The 12,860-nt window shown below is 41.3% G+C and overlaps 1 protein-coding gene across 9 annotated transcripts in view; it reads right to left on the bottom strand.

Annotated features, from left to right (window-relative positions):
* Positions 1-12,860, bottom strand: part of NRXN2 (neurexin 2) — a 2,155,080-nt gene that overhangs the window by 843,953 nt on the left and 1,298,267 nt on the right. For all 9 annotated transcript variants that reach the window (XM_078660761.1, XM_078660766.1, XM_078660765.1 and 6 more), the window contains 2 exons: positions 8,905-9,286; positions 7,758-7,948 (listed from right to left, as the gene is read on the bottom strand). In XM_078660761.1, the coding sequence (XP_078516887.1) occupies positions 7,758-7,948; positions 8,905-9,286 (573 nt within the window). The remainder of the gene's footprint in view (positions 1-7,757; positions 7,949-8,904; positions 9,287-12,860) is intronic.

Here is a 12,860-nt window from a genome sequence, read left to right as displayed (position 1 = left end):
CACACAGGGGAAGTTTCGGAGCCAGCTTTAATCGAAAAACACACATGAAGGCGGATGCATTTCGGCGTCATAGCCTCTTCAGCGCCCGGAGTGTAATCAGGATACAGGTGCAGAATTGCGGGTTTAAAGTACCCGGCCCCGTCCTGATAGGTGTCCCGCTGCTCCTCCCCCAGGTGAGTCACATGCGCTAATACCTTGTGTGGGCCGCCCAGTGGCTGGCGCCTACATGTCCCACAATGCTTGGTTCTTGGCGGGTAGGTATTGCGGGGGTAGAACAGCAGCGTGATGTGCACCAAACTCCAAAAGTCCGTGTGAAAACGAATTCCGCTTTCTCCTCTGGTCCCCACGTTGCAGCAACCTCCAGACATCAGGCATCAATTCAGCGTGGGCAATAGTGTAGGTACACCTCGCCACGGTGCAGTCAGTGACCGCATACTCCGCCCCCTGTTCTCCTGTGCCTGAAGGTGGGCCTTGGCAAATCCAGCAACCTGGAAAAACGCAAATCCGCCGAAGCAGTGTCCAGCAAACCAGGGCCACTTGAAGCTGCGAGGGCCTCTAAAGCGCAGTACTGGAACCGCGCGGATTAATGTCAAAAACTGACTCCCTCGAAGAAAGAGCAGAGGCCACACAGGGGAAGTTTCGGAGCCAGCTTTAATCGAAAAACACACATGAAGGCGGATGCATTTCGGCATATATATATATAGAGCTGAAATCTTCAGAACCTCCACCACAGCGGAGAAATGAAGAGACGGACCCCACGGCTTCAGGCAAGGTAAGATTTATTTTAACCTTTCACGGGCGACACGTTTCGAGCATCAATAATCTTGCCACTGGGTAGTTGCAGTTAGGATCATGTTTCCATAGGAAATGCCTTTTTTTGTTTTGCTAATAACTTTGGCCCAGTTTGATGAATCTCCACAAAACTTTCCAAAAACGTTCTATTTTTTGCCTAGTTTGTACAGTGAGAATCTCTGGGGGATCCATCAAAAGGGATCAGAGAAAAAATGGGGAGGGTCTCAAAACACAAACTCCCAATGCATTTTCCATAGAATTTTTTAAGCAGTGCTACTGCAAAAACATCTGAACGGAATTACACCTAAATTGGCTGGAAGCTAGATCTTGGTCAGAAAGCGTGCTCTTTATTTGGTGTAAATCCGTTCAGTAGTTTTTGAGAAATTAAGATGGAAAATTATTTGTATATCTGGACGGTTGGGTACAAGGGATTCTCGTGAGAGTCTAACGAACCCAGGGGCATATTTACTAAGAAACTGTTGGAGTGCGTCGTTAAGCTAAGAAGGCTAACACCACGCTCCAAAAGCTTCTAAATGCAGGGATGCGCTGTATTCACAAGGATACATCGCACCCATGCCTTTCCCTTAGCACTTGCGCTAAATATAGCAGTCTACTACCAACGCAGGCAGTCTTGCATCATTGTGCAAGGGTGCCTGTGTTGCAGGGAAAGATTGTTTATGTGCAGGAAGAAACATAGATGAAGGTTTTGTACCGAAACGCGTCTGTTGATGAAGTGTCTGTTTGCTGGTGAACAATAAATAACCCAAACGACCCCCGTGAGTGCTTCTTTCTACCGTAGGATGGAAATCCAGAGTTACTGGATTTGGAGTGAGTATATATATATATATATATATATATATATATATATATATATATATATATATTCAACATTGCAGGAGCCCAAATTCAGGTGAGGCCACACGAGTGAAATTTAATCCCATTTATTGATCGACTGGTTGCCAGCAAGCTCCTTTACAAAGAACACAACATCCGATTATTCCTCGAGCCAGACGCGTTTCAGGAAACTCCTTTCATCAGTGGCTTTGGAATTGTGAACAGCGCTGTAGCTCTCGCTCATTATCAACACCTGCCACAGTGTGCATTGTCTCACGGATTTCTGGGTGTTGTAGTCTATTTCATAAACCAAGTGGTGCGCTATCTTCCACATTAAAATTATGATGTGCACAGTCCTGCAAGGGTCCTGCCCTGCTTTGTAGCAGTCGATCGGGATAAAGCACACACCAACCTGCCCTGGTAGTAACTTTCTCTCGTTCCGTTGCTGGCGCCACAGTGTGCACCTTGGATCCGCTTTGCCGCAGCGGGCCTCTCCTAACGACCGGGACCGGCCGTTTCAACATTCAACATTGCAGGAGCCCAAATTCAGGTGAGGCCACACGAGTGAAATTTAATCCCATTTATTGATCGACTGGTTGCCAGCAAGCTCCTTTACAAAGAACACGACATCCGATTATTCCTCGAGCCAGACGCGTTTCAGGAAACTCCTTTCATCAGTGGCTTTGGAATTGTGAACAGCGTGATCAAGGCTCCGCTGAGCCGAAACGTCTGTGACTCTTTCTGCCAAATAAATTGTGAAGCACCTCGAGGTCCGTGTCCGGTGTTTACTTGCCAGCAGAGGGAACTGCGGGTGCTTGTGAGGAACGGAATTCAGGATATATATATATATATATATATATATATAAAACAATGCGGTCTTCTTCAGGTATGTGGTGTGCTCTGCTTGCTGGTGCTCGCCTCAGACGGACCCCTACCTCTATTACTCACAAAACTTGAAGCACGCAGCATACATCCAAGAGTTATCCTTCAGGTCTCAGTCACTTAGACACAAGAACTGGATGGGTCAAATCGCATCACCACTTATTGATGTATTGTCTGCAGTGGCGTGGCAAGGTCAGGTGGTACCCAGTGCGAAACATTTCGTGTCACCCCAAGCTTGACAAAATGGCAAAAAATATGTGTTTAAAAAGCATATTTTTGCAATTTTTTCACCCCCGTCAGTGATTACACATGGGGCGGCCCGCACCCACCGCACACCCCTTTCTCCGCCACTGATTGTCTGTCGTGAAGATTTTTGGTAGTACTTGGGCCGTGCCATTTTGGCACGGTTTTGTTAGCAAAGACCCCTTCACATTCCCACGCACCAATTTTGCTCTGGAAAAAATAGTGTCCTGCCCTGATCACAGCTGCATTTCCTGGTCGCCTTTTGATTCCCTCCAGCCGGCCCCTCATTAGCCGGTGGCAGGGTGCTTATAAGCGCTGCCTCGCGCCGCGTTGCCAGGGTCATCGCAGCGATCCCGCACTGGACCCAAAGGCAGCAACGCCTCCTCCAGTGCGCATGTCAGCAATGTTTCTTCCAACCCTTCCAGGGTCAAACCAAGAGCAGCAGCAGGTCTGGGGATGTCAGGAGAGGAAAACCACAAGGAAAAGGAGCTAGGAAGAAATGGAGAAGCAAGCGAAAGAAGACGAAGATTTAAAACGATAAGGAGAGAAGCAGGGAGCAGGTAACGAGGGAGAAAAAATAAGAGGGTCCATGAATAGAGAGGTAAGGCTGTGTAGGGAAGAAAGGGGATAAAGGGAAGGATGATGAGCAACGCAGATAAGAGAAGGGGGAAAATGAAAGAAGAAGGGCACATGAAAAGTGGGTGGGAGACAAGTGAAAGGAGGGAACATACTAGAGAAAAAAAGTTAACAAAGGTTGGGGGACTTTATTGGATGACAAAAATATCACATCCACATGGTCATGTTGAGAAAAGCAGGAGTCCAGAATACTAAAATATATACTTACTATGATGATGTAGTGGTAGACGATGTAGTCAATGTTATAGGTTGCAGGTTGAAATTGTTGACCTTTATGTACTATATTAAACCAATCAAAGAGGGGGTAATGGAGGTGAAGATGTGACAGACAGAGGAACACACGGGCGGCTCCTCTGCTAAGCAGGAGTAGCGTCGCCCCGCTGCCATTCAGCACCGCAATAAAGGGAAAACAAAATGATAATAACGCAAGGTTATTATTATTTTATTCTTCCTTGCTGAGGCAGTATTTTGGGGCGGGGCTGGTTAGCGCAGGAGAGAGAAGTGATAGCACTCTGTAAATGCTCATGAAAGTTTGGCGGGCCGTCTTGGGCCGGCCAAACAACCATGCACACTTTGCATGTTCTCCACTCAGGCTGTATTACAGACTGGTTGGATCACATGCCCAGGCTCCCATTCCCTGTCTAAGCGCCAAACCACAGCACTCAAACCAATCAAAAAGCTTTATTGCAGCATTGTGATTGGCTTGGGGAGCCTGGGTGCTTCCTGTTCGCACAGAAGTCAGGAAAGGGGTGGAGGAGAGGCAGTGGCAGGCCAGCAGGCAGGTAAGTTATCTTTTTTGTTAACCTTTCTCCCGTCCCACTACTGCTTCCTGTGAGCAGCAACCACTGGGAACACAGACATATTAATAGCGTGAAACAGAGAGATGAATGTACGACTGATGATAAGAATGTGAGAGGGTAAAGTGGAGGGAAGAGAGTCTGGCAGAAGGGGGGAGCACAGAGCTCGCTTCGTTTTCATTTAACGTTATCTCTAGATCCTGGCGCACTTCTAAGTGTCTCTGTTTCCATCCCTGGCTTGAGTCCAGAAAGCATCCGAAGCTGCCAAGCATACAGGCTCACGCAGCTGAGCTCCTGGAATCGTTTTTTTATTAATGGCATCTGGTAGAGGACAGACCATAAATCAGCCCTACTCCTGGCTCCAGGAAGAGGTCGAAAAATGAAGCCTCGCCACAGATTTGCTGACAGGGTCATGGGGACCAAGGAGGTGTGGAAACACTCCAGGTACATTTTGCGGTCGATAAGTAGCCAAGTCATGGATATGGCTTAGTTGCTTACCAGGATCAGTGGGCACTAGGACCCCATGAAAGCTTATAAGGTCTGGGAGAAGACCGGCTGACTACGACCTGCACAACAGCCTCAATAAGTCTGTGAAAGACCTGCCTTAGGGTGTGGCCAGATTCAACCAATGCTCAATACATGGGCCACCAGTGCCTTAGAAACCACTAAACACCAGAAGTCTGGATTACTTGCGAGGACAATGTGGCCGCCTATTGTAGGTCTTGTGACAGAACCACTGGATGCCAAGAGACTGAAAGATAACATAGCTTCAATGAGGGCACAGGCAGTGAGTCTTGTGTTGCTGTCACCTGCTGCCAGGAACCTGAACACTAATATAGGCTCAATAAGGGAAATGCCGAGGTTTTTGTGCAGCACCTCCAGTCGCCAGGAACCTGAAACTCCTCATAGGGTCAATAAGGGGACATGCTGTGGGTTTTGTGTTTGTACAGCAGCCACCAGACTATAGGAGGCCAATGGACCTCAATAGGTAAAAAAAGACATACCATGGGTTATTTTTCATGAAAAATGGACAGCGATGGCCAGAGAGAGCTCTTGTGTAGTCAATTAGAAGGCCAACCATAGATCTTTTGCTAAATCCACTACAGTCCGATGTTAGCAGGATTCCTTAAGGGAAGCAAAGACACTGCTTGCTAGTCTCCTTACACAGCCTCCAGGCATTAGGAGTCTGAGAGCACTTGTGTAGTTTATGAGAAGACCTGGCATGGGTCTCCTGCAAGAGTCACCATACATTAGGAGCCTAAAAGGCCTCACTATGTCAACAAAGAGAACTGCCTGATGGGCAGGCCTGTAAAACTGACATGCCTAGCACCAGCAGAAGCTATGATCAAGAACTGGGCAGTAAATGCATCAATGACAACTAGATCAACAGCCATTTTCTTTGCGCAAGTATATCGTTTTCAGAGATGCTTCCAATCATTTCCCTGAAGGACTATTGAAGAATATGAATGAAAAGCCAACATATAAGTACCATTAATTAACAACAAGCAGCATTATTAAAGTAAAGTGAATAAAAACATATTTGTGTCGGGGTGACTAACATTGGTCACAGAGAGCCAGACCCATGCTCGTTTTCAGAATTTCTAAGTGAGATAAAGGTAAGTATATTGAATATTCATGGAGTATATGTACATGGCCAGTGGTAATGCTGAAAAGTTGGCATGTTTCTATATCTACTGGGTCAAATGTGGACAACCCAATGTTAGACTTGGAGGAACCAATACCTACTTGACTTAAGGATAATATAGGTGAGCCCAAAAAGATGTGCGCCAATTCATCGAAAAAGAGATCGAAGTCTCAGAAAACGTGGATGAAATAAACACCTCAAAATACGATGACAAGGGGCTCAGTTTGATAGATTTCTTTCTTTGGTTTGTTTTTTATCAATGAATATTATAAACTGTTGTGTTACTCAGCAAAAACTTATAACAGGTGTAGTCATTGGGAACTGCTTCAGAGATCCTCCTGAGCGACCGAAAAAAGGAATAAAAGACGCTGACATTCTTTTTATAGACTCTCTCACATCATCAAGGAAAGCCGAACATGTTTTCCATAATGATGCTAAAAGGCTAATAAAGTTTTTTTACGTTAGTAAATTATGTCTTATAAAACAGCGAATGTGTCTGACAATTCACAACCTCAATGTGCGTACATAAAAATACAATACAAAAATAAAATAAAATAAATAGGTAAAACAATTAATATTATACAAAGATAAAAGTTAAGCAGAACTGATTTTGAAATGTTCCCACAAAATAAAGTTTAAGACCCATTTTCTTTCTCTTTAACTCAGTAAAGTGTATTTCATACTTGCCAGATTCTATAGGAAAGTATGTCTTTGCAGCGTAAAGTGCTTGTGAATGTCAGGAGACCTACCATAGATCTACAAAAAATGTCACTACACAAAAGAACTAACTGAGTAGATTTCATGGGATTAGTGCCATTTGTAATACAGTTAGAGAACAGCCTAAGGAAATCTAAGGGACATGTGAATGCAACCCATATGAATACTTTACAATGATGCCAGTAGCCAAAGGCTCATAGACTTTGTGCTTCCCCAAATATCAGGGCATATATTCCACCGCAGCAGAACTCAGTATATCAGTCTACAGGGCAACATTCTTCGATCTCCTGCAAGTCCTGTCAGATATCAGAAGTGTATCTAATGGCACTCGGCTAAGTCTCCAAATGTATCATTGACTAAGACCATGGATACCATTGTTCCCTGAAGATCCTACCATTTCAGTCATAAATGACTTGCTGACCCATTTGACAGCAGTAGTACTTGAAAACCTAGACACACCTAATGGCATATGTGAGGAGCCCTACTGTGGATATAGTTCGTGTTTAAGAGGTGACTATAAATGATATAATCCTGGTAGATTCCTAAGAAGCACTAGATTAAGCACAACATTGATTTGCTGCTAGTGGCAGACAATTTCAGTCATCTGTGCAATAACCTGCTTTTGCATAAAGTGTTATATTACATTTTTGCAGCATCCAAGCATTCTAAATAAAAGTTGTTGTTATTACTTCATTAAGTAGTACACAATTTACCAAACCCTGAAGGAAGGATGGCTATGTCACCATGGCTGGGATTCAGATTTGTGAGTCCTTAAGCCATCTTGCAGTCTACATATAACTGCTACATACGTGCAATTGAATAAATATATATAAGGACTCTGTACCTTCAACTTCCTTTCCCAGCTCTGCCCCCTCATTCTGAATTTAAAGAGAGATGCAATGCACCAAGTTCAGCATTCCCAATAAACTACGACCCCGCTGCACGTGGATGGGCGGACGGGCCTTCTCCCACCTGGCGGCGACCAGCTGGAATGAGCTGCCCGTGAATCTTAGATTGACGGACTGCTACCTGTCCTTCAGGAAGCAATTGAAAACATTTCTCTTCCCCAAGCCTGATTAAAACAAGCATCCTATTATCTGCCTACCATTGACACTCACTACTGCCATTATAGCGCCGTGATATCCTACTCAGGATGATTGTTAGCGCTTTACAAGCACCATTAACATAACATAACATAACATAAGACGTACCTTTCAAGTCCAGATTTCTGGCTCCATTGGAATGCTGGGTCACTGTTCGGGAATCAATCTTTAACGTATGGACATTGTTAGTGTCTCTTGAGACAATCACATTATGCCAGTGGTTATCGTTTACAGGCTTGTCAGAGTTCCCTTTCATGAGTGAAGGGCCGTTTCCCAAGTCAAATACATAATGAATGTACCTGCAAAGAAGCCAAAGGGATAGGTCATCAATTAAGAGTTAATACATAATGGAGTCAATAGAACATAGTGATATTAGGTGGAATATGAACAATGACAGCAATAAAGTATACCTTGATGTTCTTACCATTAAAGCACAACCTAGCAAACAAACTACAGCAGGTCTCTGCTGATGAACTTAGAAGATACAAGAAATATACTAGACCTGTAACATATATATGAATTAAAAAGTTTGGAAATGCATGGGGTTAGTCAGAACAGATGAGATTAAAAAACCGAATAGAGAATATAATGAAAATCAAATCATAAAGAAAGAGAAAGGCAAAGACTAAAAGAGACAGAGAGAAGGAAGACGGATAATAAAATAAAGATGTATAGAGAAAAACTAAGAGGTAATGCTAATGAATTAAAAAAGAGAACGACATGCAGAAGGACGGAAAGATAAAATACATTTCAACAATGACAGATTCATTTGAGAAAGAAAACTGAAAAAAGTATAAGAGTGAAAGAAAGTAATGGGAGAGAAATGAAGGAATGAGGTAGAAAGGCATTAAAAAATTCAGAGGGAATAAAGTTAAGGATAAAAATAAATGCAAGTGAAAGAAAAAATGGAAGAAGGGACATAATAGAGAGCTACGGGAAGAATGCTAAGTCCTGAAAATAGAACTAGCATAGATAGAGGGAATTAGGGAAAAGAAGAGCAAGAAAGACAAGAAGAAAGAGGAAGCTTCATGTGTTCATGTCTGTGAGCTTGCCAGTCAATTCGATTTGAGATTGGACAAGAATAAAAAAGTGGATAGCCAGGTTTATTGCTGATTCCACTGATAGTTTTTGCAGCATGGAGGTCCCATAGCTCCCACTGTTTTTTAATCTCCTAATAAAAAAAAATGGCCACTAATTATGGAAAGAATACAATTGAGTGGCACGCACGCACAAGAAAGAAGCCATGTAGACTCACCCCTTGACCAGTTCAACCACGATGAAGTCATTCCCATTGCCACTGTTGAAGAGAATGAGGCCGTCAGTGGCAGTGGTTTTGAACTGGAAGAAGAGGTGCATAGAGGCGTAGGCCTGCAAAGTGGCTAAAGCAAGGTAGCTAGCTTTTGTTTTGAATGTCACCGGGTCAGCAATAATATTGCGAAGGCCAAACCGAGCATTGAGCTCACAGTAGTTGATGTCTCCATTTTTGCATAAGTCCATATATGGCATGGAATTAAATAACAGACTGCTTAGGTGCCCAATAAAGTTGGAAGGGACCACTGAGATGAAGCGCCTCTCTGTCATGATTCCTGTCTCAATGTTGTGGAACTCCAATCGGGTGTGGTCTCCAGCCATCTGACCTGTACACATCAAACACAAGAGAATGGGTTAGCTCTGCAAAGAGAAGACCAAGAAGTTACTTTCCGGTACTAATGTTTCTGTAACAGCAGTGGCCTCTATGTAGTCATTTACCGCAGATCAAATGTCATGGATTGATCTTAAAAGAAATAATTTAGCATTTATATCATAAAGACTTTGTGAAGTCTAAAAGTTGCTAAGGAGAATTTACTTTTGTGTCATAAGGTCTATTAAAAATACAATAAGCATGGCCCCATTCGTTCCGTATTTGAAGATAAAGTAGAAAGACTTGACTTCTTATTCTGAGGAGGGCTGATTCTTTTAAGATCAAACACATGTGGCTTCTAAGCTGCACAGAATTGTTTATGTTATGCGTCTTTTTATTCTATATCAATTTGCATGTTCTGTGTGTGCTTCAACATTCCACCATATGCTTCCATTTGTTATCCTAGTATGACTTAATGATTTAATGACTTACTTTATTCTAATAAAAAGATTTTCCAACAAGATTACTCTGCATATGCATGCCTTTCTTTTTATAACCAAAAAAGTAAAAAAGAGAGCAAATACATTTGCTTGATATGGAAATCAGAAACACATCCTTGAACAAATTGTTCATCAATGATAAGATGCTTATTTTCACTAAATCATTTTGCTGAATAGCTAAAATAAACTGTACTGTCTAAAACAAATATGCAATATTGGATTTTTCAAGTAGGTCAATAACGAAAACCAGGATCTTTGCAAGTACAATTTGAGTTTTCCACATAGGTTCAAGAGGATTAATCAATGGAAGATCTATTTTTAATTTTCCTTGAAGATTGTGAGTACTGCAGTCTCAGAAAAAATATTTCAATTGGTATACTGTGGTAGGCAGTGATAGAAAAAGATGTGTCCTTATTGAAGTACTAGTGAAGTGCCAAAGAGGACTATTTATCAATTCCATGTCACGCAGCAAAATGTAAAAAGTATCAAAGAGACCAAAATTAAACTGTTACATCGTCACTCCCAGCGACAAGCTGCACAAACGTAAGCTGTAGCTTCAACTATGTAAAAATACTGATGGTTTGTTCTCATGCTGCAGCTACTCCTGACGGAGGGTACATTGCCTGAAATGCATTGGGTGACCACAGTAGGATTACTTAAGATGTCAAGTGGATTCTACTGTGCTATAATAAAATGCCTGGATGGGCATTTATTTTGCATTGAACGTTTGGAATCACATTACCTCCATTTTCTAATTTAAAGATTATAATTGAATAAACGTGGATTGTTCAGACTATGATGGTGTATTTGGAATCACGATGTTTGAAGCTACGGCTCTTGTTTGTGCGGCCTGAAGCTGGGTGCGACGGCGTAACAGTTTCATTTTGGTGATTGAATGTCCATGCTATTGGGACAGAGCCCAAGTCAATCCTGAACGCCAGGAACTTCGCCTTCGAGCATATTAAAAGAATTGTCAAAATCTGAATTACATGGGTGTGTATTCTATCACATTTTTAGTAAAAGTATCAAAGAGAGCATTTTTCTTGTAAGACTTTGGGACCTATTAACAAACTGCGCTTTACGGTATATTTAGTAGTACTACTCACAAACTGCAAAATACCATTCACAAACCTACATGCGGAGACTTCTGCTTCTCCAATCTGTTTTATGTGAGGGTATTAGCGTTGGTTGCAGATGGTCTCCACACACATAAGTATAACTTTTAGAAGTAAATGTGAAAAGAACCCGAAGGAATGGCTGGGAAATGGGGCCTGTTTACTATCAAATGGGAGGGGATTAGGGAAATGTAAGAAGGGGTTTACAGAGGGATTTAGAGAGGGAAATGCAGAATCATCCACAAATAAAAGAGTAAGCAGATTGCTATTCACAAACTGCACTTCTAAAATTATTACAGACAAAAAGACTGAAAACAGACACAATTTTACTCCAGTTTACTCAAGCCTGGTTGTGGAGTAAACCCTGCACCACACGTGACCATTCACAGTTGCTACAACACACTCCAGTGGAGATTAATGGAAGTAGGGACTTATAACATCCAGTACTAAATAATGTTACCTAAAATGAATTATTTTACATTTTAAATTACACATATGTATCTATATAGTTTTAAGTGTTAAAAGATATATTCAATGTAAAATATTTAACATTATTTTTTAAACTCAATATTTTAATTCCATTTTTGTTTAAACATAATTAAATAAAACATTAAAAAGTGAATTTAAAAAGTACCATTAATTAAACAAATACCTTTTAATAACATTTAGTGAATAGTAAGTTAATATAAAATATTAGCAAGAGTGGGTTTTAAAATTATTTTTATAAGAATATGTATACATTTAATTAAGACGTAGTTTATTCAATCCATTATTAAACATATGATTTGATGTTAAACGTGCTGTGACATTTTATTTTTTAATTCTGGGTTAATATTAATTATTTTGAGTGAACTCACGCTTTTATTTTACTTTAAAATATTTGAGTATTATTTATTATCAAACTTTATTATTTTTCCCTTTTCTTTATCATTGGCAGATCTGTTTCCCAGTGGTGGAAACATCTGCTATGTGTGAAAAGTTACTAGTAGTATCTTTACACGTAATCATGTTAATAATGTTATAGCATGCTGCACTCCCTGATTTGAGGGGGTAGAGACATGAAAGTCTGCACATAGTAGTACATTTGCACTCAGAAATGTTGAATAGCAAAAGAGTGTAAAGTTACTACTAGGTGCAGTAGTACGTTTACACATAAGTAAATCTACACTTGTAAATTTTCCTTTGTGTTTAGTCCACATTATTTTTAACAGTCAAATATATTTTGACTTCCATGTGGATCTCAAGATAATGTAGAGGAACATTTAAAGACTAACGTATTTGAGGAGCTAGGCTCCATACTTGTTTTGGGAAAAATATCCTACAGTACACCTGGGTTGTACAGTCCAGAACAAATATAATGTAGGTACCTTGTAGAGGTTCCTTGGGACTAAAACTTGGCTGATTTTCCTTGATTAGCAGGCCGGTCCCATTTGCATAAGCTGTTAAGTTACATCAATGATGGCTTGGGTGTTGTTTGTTAGCATCAGGCCCAGTAAGCCTGGGATGATGGAATAAACAGCCAGGCAATGTATCAGTCAAGTGTATCCTGGAGTTTGGGCGAATTTTAATATGAGATGGTTGGAGGGTTCAGTAGGACAACAGGGATAACATTAGTTCCAGGTGGGGTATAAGTGCAAGGAAAATGCTGACGAACACTTCTGTACATAGTTAACACATCATTAAAGTGCTCCTGGCAGACAAACAGACAGTCTGTACACAGTTCTTCACTTGTAAAAATAAATAAATAAATAGGTACAGGGGCCAAAGTTTTTTTCTTAGGCGCTTACTGCTAGCCTTACTAAATGGTGGGTGGCCGTATACAAAGCAGGCTTAGATTTGATTTCACCTCATACCTCTTTCTTCCACAATCCTACGCTTTTGGTATCCAATTTCTTTTTTACAGGTTTGTTTTCATCACTGATTTCTCACTTTGCCCCTCCTATCCCCTCTTTCTCTTCCTCCTTCTTTCTCCCTT

Source organism: Lissotriton helveticus, chromosome 9 (genome assembly GCF_964261635.1).
Source record: "Lissotriton helveticus chromosome 9, aLisHel1.1, whole genome shotgun sequence".
NCBI lineage: Eukaryota > Metazoa > Chordata > Amphibia > Caudata > Salamandridae > Lissotriton > Lissotriton helveticus.
This window is presented reverse-complemented; position numbering and strand designations above follow the sequence as displayed.